The 21,119-nt window shown below is 38.3% G+C and overlaps 1 protein-coding gene across 2 annotated transcripts in view; it reads left to right on the forward strand.

Moving 5' to 3' along the window:
- The window catches only part of RAB3C (RAB3C, member RAS oncogene family), a 113,486-nt gene that overhangs the window by 51,181 nt on the left and 41,186 nt on the right, over positions 1 to 21,119 (forward strand). For both annotated transcript variants that reach the window (XM_062018605.1, XM_062018606.1), the window contains exon 3: positions 869 to 987. In XM_062018605.1, the coding sequence (XP_061874589.1) occupies positions 869 to 987 (119 nt within the window). The remainder of the gene's footprint in view (positions 1 to 868; positions 988 to 21,119) is intronic.

Consider the following 21,119-nt stretch of genomic DNA (forward strand, 5'->3'; position numbering starts at 1 on the left):
TTAAAAATATTAAGTATGCTGGAACAGGAAATAGTTATTTCCTGTACTTTGGGTATTATTTTTCTCTCACAATCTTAGTTCAGACATGGGTGGTTGTGCTAAACATTACATATAAATCAAGTAGCAAGTAGTCCCTGCTGTGAACTTTTTTAAATGGAAGTAAGTAAAGCAAGCAGTAGAAGAAAGGGAGACTTACATTTGTTACTTTAAAGGCAATTGAATGAGGGAGAAAAGCAGACATAAGAAATTACTAGCAAACTTTTTTAGAAATTATTTTTGGTCAGATATCATCCTTATTTTAAAAGCACTCCTCTCTAGCTTTTATTTTCTCAACACAGATCTGTGTTGGAACTAAAGCTGAGATGAGCACCAATGGCTTAAAATCGCAAGAACAAAACAATTGGACACTGCCTTTTGGGTCAGAATATTTCTGGGCTTCAAGAACCACCCTGATCTTACACTGAAGACCTTAACGACGTTATTTTGTCCCAGCTTTTTAACCAGGACATGAGGTTTTTACCTATCCCATCTGTCAAACTAGGAGAGTATGAGGCAGCAGCATAAGACAAGGTTCTTACCTGACTCTCAGGTTGAATGACATGAATCAGTGAATGACTCAGGTTATATGAATTGAAAAAGGGCCATGCTTTCCTGCTTCTTTTCGCTGTCATCTCATGGCAGAATGGATGTGTCCCTCCTATTATGCTCCAATGCAGATTTCTCCTGTTCCCTGTTATTCTCAGTTTTCTCCTCCTTGCTTAGTTTTATTAGTAGGATTGTATAGTTTTGCAATAACTGTTGTCAGACTTTTCTTTCTGTTAAAAAATAATTTATCAATTTATTTGCAGCATTGTATTTGTTGTTTCAGGACACGGCAGGTCAGGAGAGATACAGAACAATTACCACAGCTTACTACCGGGGTGCAATGGGCTTCATTTTAATGTATGACATCACAAATGAGGAATCTTTCAATGCTGTGCAGGATTGGTAAGTAAAACTTGGATTGCATGTTAAATAGCACAGAGAACATTTGATATCACTCAGCTGCTGCGACAGTGCAAATTATTTTGGAAAACTTATTTCCAAATGCAATATCCAAGCATTCTTGTATCCAAATATATGCTGAGGATTTTTCAGGAAAGATAATGCTTTAAAATGTTTTGCACATAATTCATTGTAACCATTGTGTTTTCTATTAGTAGCCATTAGTGCACACTAGTAAACATGCTAGTCTGGAGAGTAACTGCTAAGACACTAGAAAATGTTTCCATATTTCATGGAAAAAAAAATGAGGTTCCATGGCAGGGATAGTTAACTTAATTTTTCATCTTATTGCCTTTGACTGTAGCTGGTTCTATAGTATACTGTTAATCTTGTGCCTCCAGTGTAAAAATGGGGGGCATACTTCCCATCTTTAACTTACAGAGTTAAATCCAGTTGGTGGCCAGTTACCAGTGGTGTTCCCCAGGACTCAGTGCTGGGACCTGTTCTATTTAACATCTTTATCAATGATTTGGATGAGAGGATTGAGTGCACCCTCAATAAATTCGCAGATGACACCAAGCTGGCCAGGTGCATAGATCTGCTTGAGGACAGGAAGGCTCTTCAGAGGAACCTGAACAGGCTGGAGAGATGAGTGAAGGCCTATTGTATGAGGTTCAACAAGGCCAAGTGCCGGGTCCTGCACTTGAGCCACAACAACCCCAGGCAACACTACAGGCTTGGGGCAGAGTGGCTTGACAGTTGTCTTGTGGAAAAGGATCTGGAGGTGTTAATGGACAGCAGGCTGAACATGAGCCAGCAGTGTGCCCAGGTGGCCAAGAAGGCCAATGAAGTCCTGGCTTGGATCAAAAATAGTGTGACCAGCAGGACACATTTCCTCTGTAAGCACTAAAGATGTAGTTATTCACACCCCTTCAGGCTAAAGGGTCAACTCCCGAGTGTGTACCACCTTCTCTGCATCTGTAGGACTCTACACTGAATTATTCTTATGAAAATATTTTTGTATTTATTAGAAATTTTATAAGCTTACATGACTGGTACCAGACAACTAGCTTTTGGACAATTGAATGTATCTGAGAGGAGTGTCTGCTTGATACTCAAAGACACATTTGGTCACTGTGACTTCCTGCACCAAAGGGATGTTCTGCCATTTTTTTACAAGCCAGAGGCATGGTGATGAATGCCCTCTGTTAACACTTTTATGAATACTGCTCTGTTCAGCAGCATGAGACAGTCTCCTACCTAACAGGAGGTAGCTGAAAGTGTTATTCACAGATGCTGCTATGGACAAAAAAAGGTATCAAGGAGTACATCCAGCCTCCCAGCTGAACCTATAGTTGTGGCTGCCAGCACCACTGCTTCCTGTGCCTGCCGGCTGAAGCACTTTCATGCTTTGCATCTGCTATTCAGGGCTGATTCAAGCACTGGGTTAACTAGGTGATAATGGCTGCATAGGATCAGCTGTAATCTGCAAATCTCATTGCCTAATCTCTGGGCAAACCAGATGGCATGCCATGTATTATCTAGCTCCCTCTGACACAAAGGTTTCTTTATAGCAAGTGTAAACATGAGTACTTATTAATTTTCCCACCTGTTTATTTTCCAGCCTCCTAGGTCTATTATGGTTGGCACTCTTTGTCCCCTGGTGGAAAGTAACTGGGCTTCATGCTAGTTAAAATTTTTTAAAAGTCCCTCTAAAATAAAAAATTAAATACTTTAAAAGATATTATGTTCTTAAATATGGTTGTGAAATACAATTTCTCCATCATTCTCATCTAGAAGCAGTACAAACAGCTACTGTAGAAATTTGGTGGACAGGAGGGATTGCATTGTTATGTGCCAAGAGCTACTGAACAGTCATCTGCACTATGAAAGGAATGACAGAGAGGCAGAGTGCTTCACTTGTCAGGATAAGACATATATTTACTTATTATGTTTAATTTCATGAGCCCAGCTGCCACCCTGCTTTTCTTCCTGTTTTATTCCTCTCATCTCACATCTGATAATTGATTTTGATTAGTCAGTGCTCCTATTTTGATAGTAATTATAAAACTACAGCTTGGTTCTGAATGTGAGAGAAGTTACTCACAATTACCAATGCTTGGGAAAAGCAAGCATGGCTATGCTCATGTCTCTGTGTGTTTGTGAAAGATACGGGGGAAGGGAGCAGGTGCTTTAAGCCTCTCTGGGTCTTTAAAATGCTTTTTTCTGTGGTAAGTGTGCCTCTGAAGGCAGTGATGCCATTTTGTGTCCATGAACAATTCAAATCCAAGGTCAAATCACACCAGCTTCAAGACGTGATCTACAAACCATATGGCAGTCAGGACAATGAGTCTACAGGTGCCTTTTAGATTATGATAAAGGAGTTTGGCTTAAAATATGGGTTGAGATGATTCTTTAAGTGCTGTTAGTTCAAAGTAGTTGTACTTGAAAGTCATTTTTTTCAATCTGAAGTCTGTCTGACAAGTCTGCTTTAAAACAGATAGATAGCTGTTATTTCTAGATGCCATGCCTAGGCCACCATGATTCTGTTCAGCTGTGGGAAATTCTGTATCTAATTTGACTATTAAAATTCTACATTTAAAAAAAAAAAATCAGTAACTGTAATTTTATCTAAATCTACTAGCACAAATATATGCAAAAGTATAGCAGTCAAACATTTGTCCACCACTTTGTAAGGCTGAGAAAGGGTTTTATCTAAAAGCTTAGCTTTTATTGGACTTTTATTGGAAGGTCCAATAGATTTCAACCACACTGCAGACACTTCGGGAAATGTTAATATGTTATCTTCCCTAATTAAAATGGAAAAACCTTACAGGTTCCAAATGATAGTAACAACAAAAGTTCTAACCTAAATAGAGATTTTTTTTTAAAGATTCAAAAACTTCTGTCATCTTGAGACCTTCAGACTAGCATGCTAAGAGTACACTGTCAGCATCCATGTCCTATAACTGTTCAGTCACTTCAGAACTGCCATTTGCTAGGATGTGTTTGACTAGCTTGGTTCTCTGAATAGCAATATTCCCTGCATGGTTTCACTGTAACAGGTGCTGTTTAGGTGAGCCTAGTTTGACGGACAGTTCAGACAGACCTACAAAACTAAGAGGCCCTTTATAATTTTTATCATTTGGATGTTTTTTGCATCATCTGTACACTTTATCAGCAATTAGTCTAAATGTTTTAAAACTTTGAAAAAATAGTTGAAAAGTATTTATCTTCAGTTTCAAATGAGTCTCTGAATATATTTCTTCTGAAGAAAATGTCAGTGCCAATAGTCACAGCACTAAACAGTATGTCCTTTATAAATACAGATGTTAAGAAGGAACAACAGGACCAACAGTTTCTGTTTTCATTCAGGAGAGTGACGTTTTCATCCAGAATATGTTGAAAATCTGGCTGCTAGCAGAAACATCAAAGCAAACGTGCTTTGGCTCAGCAGATTTCCTATGGATCAGTGTCCACATTTTGAAGCTGCCTTTTCCATAAGGCTTTTTCCTTCAGAAATGCAGCTAATGCTGCAAGTTCCAGATGTGTACCTCACAGTAGTTTGGTGCATGTTGGTCATGCCACCCTAAAAAGATGCACTACTGTTCCTTGTGAAAGAATTCAAAATTTGAGCATTCCACATTGCCGAAGTCTCAAATTAAGGGATGCTTCCTCAGGAGACACACAAGGCTGAAAGAGCCTAAGAGGCTTTGAATTATTGAAGGCAATCTATATTTTGTAAGCTTGTCAAAGTCTACAGAATTGTTTCTTCCTGTATTTTTGGCTTAGGGCTATGGAAGCAGGGAGGATAAACTTTGGTTGACTTCACTCTTTAGAAAATAAACTATTTCTCAAAAATATTAAGATCAATATTTTGAATGTCCCTGTTGGAAAGGATTATGGTTATACATCTTAAATTCAGAAAGTCTTCCATGAAAGATGCTTCTCTTTCCTCTTTTTTCCCTTCCTTTTTTCTTGATGTCATTTAAACTGCTCCTGTCATCAGTCTGCTCAAGCTCATTACCTTAGAGATGGAATCAGCTGGCAGAAGGTACATAAACTTCCTATTTTATGAAGGATGCAGAGGCTTAGAACACAGCAGGCAATTTATGTTTTTAAGAACTCTCTTGTGCTGTATGTATTTCTATAGGAAGTATTTGTGGAATTTTGTGCTAACCAATATGCTTGGAACAGAGTACTTAAAGCCAACAGAATGAAATACTGATTATGCATCCTTCATCTGTGTCCATAACACGTGAGAGAGGGTTATTGGTTATTGGTTATTGAGTCTGGGCAAGACAATAGACATGAAACAGCAGCCATCAGGTAAGACCAGAACAGATCCTCAGCTGTGCAGTCAGCTGTTCAGCCATTACCAGAAACGTGATATACATGGTTTGGATTAAATTCTTCAAGGTGTCATTTGAGGTTGTTTTAAAGCAGAACCTTAATGAATGGCTGTGTTACTATCAATTCAAGATAATATTTAGAACTGAAGATTTAAAAATATGAGTATTCACTACCAAATGGCATTTGGCACCTAGATTTACTGGCTAGGCCAGTACTAGTTGTTGTTTGAGACAAAAAATAACCCAATTTCTTAAAATTAGTAAGTTTTTCTTTCCTTTTAACACCTCAAGTGAATTATAAGTTAGCAACTATGGCTGTAGTGCACTGGAAATTGTTTTATCTGTGGTTGACCATGTCTCTCTTGTAGTAAGAGACATGATGGAATTTTTTTAATTGTCATTAAGAGAAAAAATAAAATTGGAAAATACATTAGCATGTTAATGGATGAATATAAGAAGTCCTCAAAGCAAATTAAACCCATTAAGTTAATGTCAGCACTGCAATATGCACTTCTAAATGGCATATGTTCTCAAGGATCCCTTCTTTTTGCTTCCACTTCTAAAATGTTGGTCTAATATTCATGATTAACACGTTCTTGATCTCCAGATAGGCTATTTTTCTTTTATCAAAACTTATTTTTCAATATTAAACTTAGTTTTATCATTTAAGAAAACTCTGTTATGTGCTATGTACAAATCTGGAAAGTGCTTCTCGGTAAATTTAGCCTCCATCCCTCTGCCAAAACAAATGACCTGACATGCAGCACAATGTGTGCAGTTCTGCTGCACAGAGAACAGAAACAAGCTGTGTTATGCCATTTCTCCATGTCCTTGGGAGCCATGAGGCTCTGTCCAGACAGAAGCTGCATCGTGTCCTCTGGTGATGCATACACAAACTAAGAGGCTGCCATAGAGCTGACAGCAACTTCCACAGCAATGCAGCTTACAGCCATCTGGATAAATATTGTAAATATTAAATGTATTAATGTGGTCTTAATATGGACAGAGATTTGAGTGGATTCCCTTGACATAGGAAGAATATTTCAAACCAATTCCAATCTGGTATATCTTTTCCCTATTTTCAAAATTTGGCTCACAAATGCAAAATTATTGCTAGCTCAAACCACCTACATGCTTTCCGGTTTCACAGACCCATTCCAAAATCTTCCACAGTGTTTCTCCCTGCCTATCCAAAACAAGAGTATCCCCACATTTCAAACTGAAGGGCAGGGTGTATCCCTGCGTATTTAGGCAGCAGCATATACTGCAACCCAGTCTTCCCTAAAAAGGCATCTGTGATGACAGGAAAATGTTGCAAATATATTGGTTTATGTTTTTAATTACAGCTTCTTGTAATTTTCAACAGATCACTTGTGACAGACCAACAAAAAATATTCAATGGCATGCAAAGTATTTGTTTGTTCCTTGAAGTTGTGAATGTGAAAGAAAGTCACGTATTACCCTCGCCTATCACTGACATTGCTAAATAAATGGCTTTAAGTTTGCCTGGAAAGATTTGTGAAAAAAAAGATGATATACCTATTTTTTTAAAGGCTCTTCCTGGTAACACATCTGATCTTAAACAGTACAATAGCCTGGTCAACATTGCCTTGATGAAGATATTTTCTTACCTTTTTGTTGCTACTAAACCCTGAAATTAAATATTCTTAGTACTCATGTAAATTATGCAAATCCTTATCTAGGTGCTTTTTTAAAAGTTCAGACCTCATCATTAAATGTTTTCAGTAGTAGATATGCCATAAAAAAACTATTCATGCATTGTAGCAGTTAATCAGGAAAGAGCTGTTAAATTTTCAGGACATTTTTCATTCTTTCCTATTTTTGTGTTCTTAAACCATAGAAAGGAACATATTTGTAGATTAGAAATTATCCATATGTGGTTCTTGGTCCTGTTGGCCCTTAACATTTGCTCCTTGCAAACTTTTGATTTGGACTAGCGCTCAGACAAAGGTTCTACACCTTCCCAAACCTCTGTCAGTATAGATGTGCCATTTTCTCAATTGCTAGGCATCATCCAGTATTAAGAGTGTTCATTCAAGTGTCCTCAGCTGCATCAAACCATATTAATACTGCCAGTGGAGAGACTGATAAGAAGCTCTCAGGGTGCTCCATGTCTCTTTTCTCTCAAATCTGAGATCGGGCAGCACAGCCATGAAGCCGTTAATAGCTGTCACTCCCCCAGATGCTGCTCAGCCACTGGTGACTTGAGTGGAGCTCCTCAATGGAACTAATCTCAGTGATATGCTTCAGGAATTCACCAGCAAGATTAAGTGCTCTGGTTTAGCAAGGAGCAGCTTTTGGCTTAGTAACAGGGGGAGCGTGTTTCAGTGAGGACCCGCTAAAGAGTTTGCGGACCTCCGGCCTGGCTGGGCCAATCTGGCGCCTCTGCCATCACTATTGAGGGGACGGGTATTTGAAGTGCTGGCAGGAGGTGTAAGAGTGATATAAGGTGGGGGTGACCACGCGGACCCTTCAGTCAGAGAAGGAGGAAGGAAGGAGAAGTAGTAGACGAGAGACCCGTCTGCAAGCCGTGGCGAGAATGCAGCTGTGCCCCTGCAACCTATGGAGATCCATGGCAGGACCGAGAGTTACCAGCAGCTCCATGTGAGTGAGCCCGGACGGGTGAGGGACTGTGTGGGGAGGCGGCCATGGCCCAGGCCGTGCTGGAGAGCCTGCAGGCCGCAGAGCAGCCCCACACGAGAGGCAGAGAGGAGCTGCAGCCTTTGGGATAAGTGCGCGTCGGAGCAGCCCGTGCAGGGCTGCCGTGTGTGTGAGTTACCCCATGGACTTGCAGGGAGGACTGGTGTGGAGTTCACCCGTCCTGAGGAGGGACAAACGGCAGAAGCTATGGGGAACAGACTGACTGAAACCCCCACTCCCTGTGCCCTGGGCCGTTTGGGGGGGAGGAGGTAAAAACACCGGGATCAGGGCTCTGAGCCCGGGAAGAGGAGAGGTGTGGGGAGAAGGTGTTCTTAAAAAGGCTGGTTGGACTCTTCACTGATGTATTAGTCTGTGTTATTTTGGTTATGTTTTGGGGGTATGTTTTAGTTGATGTTGCATTAAATTATTTTCTGTTTTCTTCCCCAAACCGAGTAGCCTGGTCTGTTTTGTCCTGAACCTTAAGCAACAATTAAGCTCTCACTGCCCTTGAGCAATTCTCAGCCTCTTCAGTACTTGAGGCTAATCGTGGTCTTTTGTTCCCTGATGGGCATAAACCAGGACATTAAGTCACTTTCACCTTCCACTGGACCTAACTGTCCTAGGCTTAAAAAATTGACTTTTTTTTTTTTTTAGTTTCATCTCACGTGGTAGTTTATTAAGACTTCTGTTCGCCATAGCTATACATGCCTTATTCCAGCATCATGGATTGCACCTCTGTGTTAGCACCAGCTGCAGACTGGTAACTAGACCATATGTGTGGCTGTATCTCCTCTACCACCCCCTCCCGTACAGATACAGGCTGTAGTTCTGGGGGTTATTTTTTTTCTCTTCTTGTCAGAGATGGGTAGTATCTGCATCACTCCCTTCCTAAGCCTTCTTTCCTCACTCAAAAGATACATCAGTCCTATCTGATAAGAAACCACAAATATCTTTTGTTTGGGAAAATGTGACAAATTAGCAAATTGTGCCTAGGTACTATATACATATAGCAGCAAGAAGAGACATCTGGCTTAACTATTTCCATACTTCAGTTCTCATTCCCAATAGCATGTGGCAGAATTATCCTCTAATTCATGAGTTTCTGCCCATTGCTCTTTAAGATCACACAGCAAGAAAAAGAAAATACCTATTTTGCAGCCTGCTATCTCTCACCTAGTAATTGAACTGAACATCAATAATTAATAGTAGCACAGATGTGGCAATGTGAACATAAACTTCCTGTACTGGACTGGAAATTTCAGGGTGAAGTTTCATTGTGTGGCTGATGAGGCAATAAAGACATTCAGCCATTCAGAGAACTGTTGTTAAATAAAAACGAGGTATCTTCTGTGTTGTACCAGATCTGCTCCTCTTCAGATATGGTCACTTAAGGTTACTCTAAGGTAGACAAAAGAAAACCAGATGTTCAGATTAACATCTCAATGCTGCCTTGCTGAACTTATATCCATTAATTAGACTATGCTAAGATACTCTTAATGAGATTTTCAGTTTTGCCTGTTTTATGATAATGCTTTTATTTTTAAAAAGTGAAAAATGCCACTGAGAAGCCAGTGGTGAGCTGCTGGAGTTCACTAAGAAGATAAACAAACTCCAGCATCGTAATGTAACCATATACTAAAGGATATGTTGGAAAGACTGATTCTAATATTTGGTCTAGTTTGACTATTATATAGAGAGACACAGTCAGCAGCAAAACAAACAAAACTTAGTGTGTTATAATCAGCCCACAATGTTAATTTTTTTGTAAGTAATGTCAGAAAAATCTTGTGACAACAATAGTTTTTGTTGTCTGAACAGTAACTAATATACACTTTTCATCTCCTTGTAAATGTGAATGTTGACAAAGTTACAATTGCTCAGCATTCCAAAATGAAAGCTGTGTGTTAGCCAACAACACCTGAGTCTTATTAGTGACTGAGTAATATCCCCAGGCAGTTCCCATTCTTACCTCAAGGTGCAGAAGATTTACTTTCCTCAGTGCTCTATTACTCTAAATCTTTTTATTCTAACTTCAGAGGAATCTCATGATTCCTGCACCAAAGCCAAACCTTGACAGGTGCTGAAGGAACTGTTCTTTTGGGGGATTTCAGACCTGCATTTGTCTTCTGTGGATTGCAATGTATGTCAGTAGCACTAAGATCTGCAGTTTCGTTCATGCTGCCTGGAGGTTATTCATTCAAAAAGCCAACAAAACTGAGACTGAACAAGTCAGCAGCAAAACAGTATACAGCCTTGTGGGCAGTCTGAAGAAGTTTGAGTTCCCTCTCCCTCATAAGCTTCCTCACCTCTGTTACACTCAGATTGCACCCTTTCTCCTGATAGCTCCTTTGCTTTTGATTTCTTCTTTCCTCTGCATCTGATTTCAACACAGCTTGTTCAGAGTGTCAAGCATGGACAGTTTTAACAGGGTGATAGCTATGTGAGATACAGGCTGTATGTGGGTGTATACAAGTTTTATTGGAATTTATCCCTTTGATTAGACAGGAAAAGTGCTGTCAATGTTCTTACATTGAAACTCAAACTACGAAGTGACCTGGCAATGTAACCCAGTAATAGTGATTCTTTTCAAAGCATAACTTAATACTATTTAGATCTGGCCTGCAAATGAAGCAACTTTTAGAGTGTATATTCATCAGAATATTGCAAGGCCTTGACGGGTAAACAAAGAAATCCATGCTTAATAATGAATGTTTTCCATTTTGAAAAGTCTATTTTCTTCAGTACCATTTATTGTTTGAGCCATTGCCAAATCCACAGAGAACATCAGGGCATGAATCATATAACTTTTAGAAATTTCAGTTTCAAGGAGGTCCTTAATAGTGACTTAAAAGAGATCTTAAAACTGTTATGGTGGTAGATTCTAGCTGGCCACCAGAGCAGATCGAGTGGCACTTGAACTATAAATTTCAACTTCTTAGGATGATCGGTATAGAGATATTTTCTGAACAGATTATTTCTGGTACAAATCCTTCAGACCTGTAAAAGCATTGCAGGGTAGCTCTGTCTGTTACAAAATACTCAAAGCTACAGCCTCAAGGATTTTCTCAGGAAATCTATTTTTTTCATATTTGGGTGTGACCAGTACCCTCTGCTCCCAAGCTCTGGTGATATGGTTTGCATAACTAATGGCGTTTTATAAGGCAAATGATCATTCCTTGTGACCAAGCTAGTCAGGCATTCTATACCTATCCTGTCATTATCAGTCACTGAAGGTCTTGTGAATGAAATAAACAAACCAAACATATTTCTTCTTCCCCTCCATGTTGACCTCAAAGTTCCTGGATGCTAGGCTGATTACTCCCTTCCTTACCAGTCTTGAAAGTCCCAGGCTTCTGGCCAAACAGGTGATGGTGACCCCCTCACAGAATGGGGAAGTATAGCACCACTCATAAATCTGTCTGTAAAATTAAGCAGTTACAAGATCTCAATGGGGAACTTGACTGGAACTGCTTCTGGACAGTGAAACCTGGGAGTCTTGGGTGCCCAGCAATGCCTCCATTGTCGTCTGTGTCCTCCAAGGACTGAGTGACTTGTCTTTTTTTATAGGATCCTCAAGTCTAGGTTGTGATTGTTATATTGATACATCAAACTGTGTATTATGACCTGACCCAGTCTGCAGAGGGTGTAGATGATTAGAAATCGTACATTAAGGTCTAAGTGATCAGGAATCATAAGTTTTAACATAAGTTCTGTATTATGCTCATATGTTGTACTATGTTGATTCTACTTGTAGAAATCCTATGCCATTCTATTAGTAAATTCTGTGCTGTACTAATCATAGTATTCTGTAAAATAAAAAGAAAATAAAGCTTTGTTTATGGCTACGCTTTAGAGCCATCATTCTGCCAAGGATCCCTAAAGAATCACAGAATCGCAGAATAGTAGGGGTTGGAAGGGACCTTTAGAGATCATCTAGTCCAACCCCCTGCAGAAGCAGGTCCACGTAGATCAGGTCACACAGGAACATGTCCAGGTGGATTTTGAAGACCTCCAAGGAGGGAGACTCCACACCCTCCCTGGGCAGCCTATGCCAGGGCTCTGTCACCCTCACAGTGAAATAGTTTTTCCTTTGGTTTAAATGGAACTTTTTGTGTTCCAGCTTCTTCCCCCTACAGTCTCCTCTAGACTAAACAGCCCAAGTTCCTGCAGCTTTTCCCCTTAGTGCTAGGTGACAGCATGTTAAAGACAAATAAATATTTCTGAATTTCTAGATTTATGAGTATAGAGTTATTAAAAAATAAGGGAAAAATAAGGGAAACTATCTTGTTAATCCAAACTAGAGGTTCTACATCTACCCAGTGTTTACTCTTTTTTTCCAGAAGAGGCATTAGGGCCCTTCTCTTTCTGGTGAATAAGTAGGACAGAAAAGTCAGTCTTCTATTTTGGCCAAGGTTTTGTGTGTTTATTAAACAGGCCTTAATGAAAAACATACTTCAAAAGCACCTAGTTTTTCCAGACATCGTTTGATACCCTTGCAGAACTGTCAGTGAAAACAGTGAGCCTTGGAGGTCACAAGCTGCTTATAAAACTCTTCAGAGGGATCAGAGAAGGGACTGCCTTTCTGCTTTAATCCCTCTCTGTGCTGGCCACATAACAACTGAGGCCCATCTTAGTGGCTGAACATGTTGTTGTTGCCTTTTCTGTATAATGCAATGCTGCACAGAAAGATGCAGGCTAGCTGAGTTGCCCCAGCAAGATTCTGGGATAACACTGTTTCCGATGCTTAAGCTAATTTTCTCCATCTAAACCTGAATATCATTGTGCAGTGCTTAGTTCATGCAAAATAGACTTAATATACAAATTATTCCTCCAAAGTCATTTCAATTCTGCATACATAGCATCAGCAATTTAGAGATGTTCATTGTAAAGGGCCAAGCAATGACACCTCAGTGATTTTGTGTGGCAAGTATTTTATCTGTATGGTAGTGCTTCAGTAGAATATTTTAAACTCTGACTTCAAACTAGTTTGGAATAGGAAATAAGAGGGAATTAGAGGACACCAACTGAGTCTGTGTATAACTCTTGGAAACACTAAGCAAAGTGTGGAAAAGCAGATGTTGCTCCATATCAGATGAACTCAAACTCTACTGGGAACAATACAGACCTCACTTCATCATATCCACTTTCTTGCTACCACTAGGATTTTTGAAAGTGCAGCTAAAATTTGATTCACACATGAAATCATGGGAAGAGTTGTAGCTGTCCAATGTTTACAGGAGGGAAGATTTTCATAAGCTCTCCGCTCCTCTCTGCTTGCAGCAAACATGCTCTGCCATAAATTCACATCATAAGAGGAGTGTACTCCAAGGGGAAAGATAAATCAATGTATTTTATCTTGAGTTACCTCCTGTCACTTGCACTATAAATCTGTTTGCAATGTTTTGTTCAGAGCAAGTGAGAAGAAAGTGTTATATCCATTAAAAATAAAAGCATAGGGAATAGCTCCCTTGGAAAACCTAGTACTGACAAAATTTATTTCAGATTCAGTTTAACAGAGACAAATATGCATGATATGCCCATTTTTTCAATAGCTACATTTTAAACTATGCCTTTCAGATGTACTCTGAACAACAAAACTAGCATCTGTTATGTGAGGTGATTGGTTTTCCTGTAGGAAATCCATCTAAACTTAACACATGAAATTTACACTTAGCTCTATATATATACATTAGAAGAGTTAAAGTGTACTAAAGGAAGCAAAAATAAAGAAAAAAACCACAGAACAAATAAATTCTACTTCAAAACAATTCTGAAGAAAGAACAGGACTTGCCATTTCTGCTCCGAGTCAGTGAGTCTGCATATTACAGTTTCCTTGCTACAAACAATGTTACAGCCTCTGGGAAAAAAAGGAGAGAACAAAATATGAACCAGACAGAAAGGAAAACCCTTATTTTAATTTATTGTTTTACTTTTAGATGCACAAATTTAAAATTGGTCACCTCAACCTCTCCTTATTTATGACAGCCTTTATAATCCCTGTTTTTCTTGAGAGCCTTTAAACCACACATAGCAGTTAAAATTATATTTCTAAGCAGCTTTAAAGACTTTTGCTTTCTAGATCAAGGAGAATCAATATTGGTAGTTCATCTTAAATGCTACCACATACTCATTTTTTTGTAATTTGTGTAGAATTTTGTTGCTGATGTGTATTTATGTGAGTAGATAACAAAAAGTATGAAAGTAACCAAGAATGATCAGGAAATGTTGTCTCTAGCTGAAAATTCGTAAAATATCTGTTAAGAGAGAGATTTGTAATCAGAAAGTGATGAGTGTTTGAAATGATTTTTCAGTTTCCATGGAGATTCTTCACTGGGTTAGTTGCTGCAGTCAAAGCTTAGATATATAAACAAAAGCAAGGGTACCTTGACTAGAGGGAAAGTCTGGGTTTTTCTGAGATTGTTAAGGAGTTTTTTGTACTGTCTACCACAGGAAAATAGTCTTCTGAATATAGTATGTTACTGAGAAAACAAAAACTAATCTTTTCCTCACATTTAAGTTAAGGTTTTAAAATTTGAATGTCTGTCTGTGTCTTCGATTTTGCCCTCCCAAAGGAAAGGACTTTCAGTAAATTTGAGGTATGTTACAAGCTTTTTTTTTTTTTATGAGACTTTAAACTGCAAATCTTTAGCTAAAACTTCTTTTTAATTCCAGTTCTATACTTAAATATTTCTCTCTTTTCTAATAAAGTCACACAATGAAAATCTAGTCAGAGCTTACATGAGTTTCATGTTGAATATGCCACGATGCAGAAGGGAACTACGCAAGAGAGTGACAAAACTGCAGCTCTCTTAGAGACACCAGAAGTGCTGTCCAACACAGTAAACAGGGAGCACAGACAGAGTTACTGAATGATCTGAGACCATCTCCTTTTTGTAGAGGATGTCAAAATCCCAAATGGTCAAAAAGAAGATTTTAAAAGAAGCAATCTGAAAAAAGAAACACATCCTCCAAGTCAGACAAGGATAAGCAGAGGCCTGTCAAGAACAGTAATTATGTTGGCAAGTAGATATCATTCTAGTAGAGAAGGACTGGCAGGTGATCAGCCATCCTTCAGAGCTTTCCTCAAGTCAGCTTGTGCAGTAGTTCAAGGGCAGCAGGTCTTGCTGAGGAGCAAAGTCCTCACAGTGGGAGAGGAGACATGGCTGCAGGGAGGTATGGCAGGAATCAGAAAATAATCCTAAAGAGGTAGCTGAATGAGGGTTGAGGAATGAGGCAGCACAGATCATCCCTCACAGCTAGTGCACCTGTCTTCAGTCAGGGAGTGGGATAGAGCAGGAGGACTCAAACACCACAATCACTGAGGAAGCTTGTCTTTATTTTGTATTTCTGTTATTGATCTTTATTTCATTCATACATCCCCTCATGCTGATTTCTCTCCCAAGTCTCCACTGCAACTCTTCAAAAATCATTTTTCACTACTGTGTCAGTCTTCAGTATCCTCTAAGCTGTTGACCTGCTCATTTTCATTGTTATTCTTTGTTCATCTTCTTGAGTCTCTTCTTCCAAAAATGAGTTTTCTTCCCACCTCACTTAGCTGCAAAAGTCTTAATGGAAAGAGATGCAGTAGGAAGAGAAAGATTTTTGCTAGGAAGAAGGAGAATGCTGCAGACTAAGAGCTCCTTATACTGTAGAAGGAGGCTTGAAAAATATATTTAAACAAGTCTCAGAATGGTTCTATTTTCATTTAGAATCTGCCAGAGCCCACTTGTGGACACATAAATATTGCTGGAAAGTCTCTGAAGCAGCTCTCTTGCATTTTACGTAACAAACTGCTGAAAATGACTTTTTTGACAGCAAAGGTTACCTTGAGAACAGTGGAGCAAAAGAGCAAACATGGATGTCTCTGTATTGATCTGGTATATTCATAGAATGAAGCTGAAGCAGTTAATGTCAGTCCTTTCTCCACAAAATTATTTGCTGAGGACTAAGAGCTAGAATGCCCCTTCAGAGCACACTCAGCTGAAAACAGCAGGGAACTGTGCTATCCAAGAAGTGATGAGATGGCTTGGAAAAGCAGAGTTATCCCCACTTGTGTGGGTAGCACCCTCTTTAAAGAACACAGTCAGCTTTTCTCCCTGAGTGTGGTTGATAATCCACACACTTCTTTCTGAGTGAGGAATCTTAAGTGTTGGAAGTTCATCCTGTGAGTTACAGAGATGAAAGGAGATAAAAGACAGGGTAGGTGAAGGTGGTTTATATTTCCACAAGGTATGCAACGTGAGGGCAGCTGAACACTGTCCCCATACTTCTCTGTCCTATTATCATATCAAGATTCCTTAAGATTGTTTTTATGGCTTCTAGACCAAAGCTGCCTCATATGCAGCTTATTCCCGAGCCATTGACAGACTTTACTATCTTCTCTCTCTACCTAACCAGTCAGGCAGAACAGGGGGAATGTTTTGAAGTGTGAAGTTGCACTGTATGTGTATGTTGGATTACAATGATGTCATAGAATCCCACAGATGGATAAGTCTCTGTCACAGCTTTACTGCACTGAAGTGGGTTTTGCATGTAAGGGCAAACGCCTTCTAATGAGCAACAGTTTCACCAAAATATGGCATATTGAAACAGGTTTCCAGATTTCACGTTCTTTAATAAAGATGTTAGTGGAAATGAATAAAAATTAAGCTTAACAAGCCATAAATCCTGTCAACAAAGACTCATTGTTATTTAGGAGAATAGTTGAATCATTAGCCGTCTTATTCTGTGATGTATATTCAATTTGTTTCTATATTTTCTATGCTTATTCATCCTGTTAGTAGTACTTTCTTGTAGTGGAGACAACATTAATTTTTTCCTACACTTTGACTGACTTGGACTAAAGAACTTGATTTTTATTTAAAAAAAAAAAGATATGCCCATTAGTTAAAAACACCAGAAAATGCAGTATTATTTTCTTACAGGGTAAGACAGAACAGAAAAACAAGCTCAGTATATTCTTCCCGAGAATCCTAGGGAGCAAAATGCTCATAAACACAGTGTTTGGATTCACTTTTAAGTGTCCCTAAGTCAATCAGTCAATACAGATTTCATTACCTTTATTTTTACTCTATTGCTTTTTTGAGTTTTTGTTTACACTGAAGACACTATCACACTTTCCTAGGTAAACTTAATAGAAACTTATTGATTCATTACATTGTTTGCTCTCCTTTTTTATTTTTGTCCTATTTGACAGCATTGATCAATATGATACACGTAAGAACCTACTATAGAGAAAGCTGAAGTCCTCCGCACTATTAAAAATCAGCTTTTAAGTATCTTTTGCTTTCTTATGTTCAGCTGTAGCTGTGGCCACCAAGGATCAAATCAGCCAATCCTTCCCAAATGCCTGAAAAATATGAATGCTTGAAGTTTTGCTTGTTTAGTATTCAGCAGTTAATTAGCACTTTTAGCATTTCTTTTGATTACCATTTCCTGGTATTGTGGTTTTTTTTTTTAAAAATAGAGTTCTACATTCATTTAAAAAAAGCCAAACTGAGGAAAATACGGAATTGGAAAGAGAATTTCTGTACATACCTTATCATGGAGTATATGGTTTTCTTCTGAATCTTAGCAATGACGTCTGCTGAGCTTTCAATTTTGCTTAAGATTTAGACAGGAGGCAAAGCAGCAAGAAGCATAAGAAAATTAGGTGGAATCTTTATAGTTAAATCAGATGACTATTTTTTGTGCTTTCCTGATTATTCTCTGTGCTTGTAAAGATATACATTTGGATATTTGGGAGATGTAGATTATTTCTTTGGGCTTTGGCTTCTGGGGAGAATACTGTATAATAAAGAAGAAAAAAGTATGAATGCAGAATAAAGGGCCAAATTAAATGACTATAAGAAAATGAGGGTGAAGTGTGCAAAGAGTAAGAATCATGCTTAAGAAGAACAGGAAAATATGGTAAGCCTTGATTCATTCTCTTTGAAGACATAAAATTGAGAAATACAGTGATTCTGCGGGCCTTCATCAGATCAGCAGCATTGGCTGTACTCATTCCTGTCATTTTACATTTCGGGAAACTACCTCCATGCCTTCACTGATAAGCTGGGCACATTTTGTGCTAGCTAATTGTGATGTGAAAAAGCAGTGTTGCTCTGCCTCCAGGCTGAGGGCAACTAAATGCCAGAGTAAGTTGTTCTGGTTTAAAGGTTTATTTGCAACCAAATAAATTCTATGATTTAGAAGCCACGGGAATCTGGCCAAGCTTCCTGGAGCACTTTCATTCTTGATGTCATCAACAGAGCCTTAGACTTCTGTGGGATGGGGTTCAAGAATATAAGCCTGTCAAGTTTTAAACAAATTACAGACAAATTCTAAGACAAAATATTTTGTTCATAGCAAGAATATGTCAAAATATGTCCCTTCTGACATATATAAAGCTGTGGAGATGAAAATTTAAGCATCCATAAAACATACAGTGGAGTTAAGCTTGTTTCTTCCTCAGGGCATTTATTGCTTAGTTTTGTATATCAATTCATTGTAGAAGAAAACTCATAATATCCATATATTTAAACACAATGCTATGTAATCATGTATCTGTAACTTCTTGAGCAGGTGGCAAATATAGCATAAACTGGAAGCGTAATGAATACCAGAGTGGCAGCTGAGCAAAGCACATCCAATGTTTTCTGTCTTACACACATTAAAGAAGACAGAAACACTGGGTCTTAAAGTACTTAAAAAAACTTCAGCCAATGTTTTGCTTCTTGTGGTGATTAAAAGGATACTGCCACTGTGTTTTTTGAGGAAGTTTAAACTTTAAGTAGGTAATTTATAAATCGCTGTTAGCATTATTAATTATTTTGGCTATAGCTCATGCAGATTATACATCCAGGGTGCTTTGTAGCCATTTTCAAATATATATGTTTGTTAAAGAAGTGCTTGGATGATCTACTAGTATAATATCATTTTTCAATACTCAGAATTGATGCAAAAGTTAGGTTTCAGCTCTTCAGCTTAATCAACTGTGCTGTTGATGAGCAGCCTGTTCAGCATAACTTTTCCCGATATACTTCAACCCGATTCTTCATGTTGCTGAGCTATGACAAAAAAAAAACCAAACAAAAAACCCAAAAAACTAAAGCAAACTAGCTAAGAATGGAGTCTTTACACAAAAGTGTGTGCTGCTTTAGGGCAAGTGCAATCTGTGATGATACACTGTTGACCCGTGTGCTAGGAAGGAAGGTGTTAATCTACAACTAGACAGAGTGAATTAGAATAATAGAAGGCTGTGAGAGTGAGATCTGTAAAGTATATTACCTATACTTGTATGTCAATGTGTAACCGAAAAACAAATAATTGAGCTTGGGGAGTGTTATGAACTGCAAAGACATTATGACATTATAGTCTAATTGTTGACACTTCGTCCATATGAATGGTTTTTATGATGGATTTTTAAACTCAATTGTATGAGTGTCAATAATTATCTGATTTTCGTACAGTATACACTGAAATTAGACCTGGAAATAAATATTCTGATAACAATTTTCAGATATGCTCTGCCAGATATATGCCCAGTATTTTAAAGACAAGTAAGTCTCAGTATACAGGTGGGGAGTGTATCCTGTCTGACCTGCAGATCATTGTGCTGGGCACATCCTGGTTCCATGGTCAAACTAAACCAAAATATTTCAATCAGTCTGAGAATCTTCTCTTTGATCTCCAAAAGAATCACAAATACCAGGGGAAAAATATTAGAGTGAAGAAAATATTTCTATCTTTCTTAAAACTCGCAAGGCTTTGTGGTGAAAGGGACTATATGGCTTGCAAAGGACTAATTTTGTTTTGCTTCCATGGATTGAGTTCTGAGGTACATTTACACCATTTTGCATGTTTTAAATGTTTTCAGAACTTTACCAAGGACAATGAGGGTCAGTAATATACCTTTTTTAAAAAATACATGTGATATCAGAATCTCAAGAGCTAATATTTCAGTGATAATGCTGAGTTTTATGAGAAATTTTAGAATTAATAAAATCTTAGCATTTGGAATGCTGTAAACATATAACATTTAATATATTTCCTTGCAAGAAACATGCCCTACCACAAACAGATCCTGGAAATTACTAAAAAGTGGATGACATCAGAAAAATATTCAATGACCTTATGAATGGCTCTAAAATTCACATTCTTACTCAGGTGTGATGACATGAACTAACTATACATTAGGAATACAGCCCAATCCTATTTTCACGATATTGCCTTATACAATTCTCAAGAATTCTTTTCCTTAATCGGGTTCAGTTGAATTTCAGTTGATGAGTTTGTGGCTTTCCTTTGTTTCTGCTTATTCTACAGCTTGAGTTTTCCATCATGCCAAGGAACAGAGAGTAAATTCACCCCAAATATTTCTTATCAAATGTTAATATGTATATGCACCAGGCAGGCAACCTGTCTGGGTCTGGAATCTGATGTCTTGACTCTTGTGTGATGCTGCACTGTGTTATATCACTTAAACATCCAGACTACTTTAGGAAGATCCCTAAATTACTGACACATACTGCTATACATGTGCTTGTCATCTGTATTTGCATGTGTATATCATCCCTACATGAACAATCCTTTCTGTTTTCACTTTCCTCTACCCTCATATTTATCAGGATATTAATGAGAAAGGTAGATTTATTTAGTCACAGTTACCATTCTATTGTAAAAGCACTGCATTGGAGGTCGTGTCAGAACTGAGTGACAGTTGTAATAGGGATCATGCCTATTAACATGCAAAAATGCCATGTTAAATGTCAGTCTTAGAAAAATACACCAAACCCTTGGAGCTGAGTTCAAAATAGTGCTAAATATCTGGTGGAACTTTGTCTCAGATTTTTAAGTTCTGTAATAGGATTGGGAGTGGTATGTTTCTATAAACAATTGTTTACCTATGTTCATTAAGTACTTATTGTAAAGTGGAAAATATCTTGGCCAAAATACTTTTAAGTGTTTGCAAGAACTTCAGGTACGTCGGAAACAAATTCTTGTCAAGGACACTATCATATGCTTCTATATTTTTGCTTTTCTATGCTCAGCTATCTCACTTTAAAGGCTTAGGAGTGTGGCGGACAAGGAGTAACATATTTAAGCAGTACACAAATAATGCTGACTGGAAGACCTTTTTG

The sequence above is a fragment of the Colius striatus genome, chromosome Z (genome assembly GCF_028858725.1).
Source record: "Colius striatus isolate bColStr4 chromosome Z, bColStr4.1.hap1, whole genome shotgun sequence".
Taxonomy (NCBI): Eukaryota; Metazoa; Chordata; class Aves; order Coliiformes; family Coliidae; genus Colius; species Colius striatus.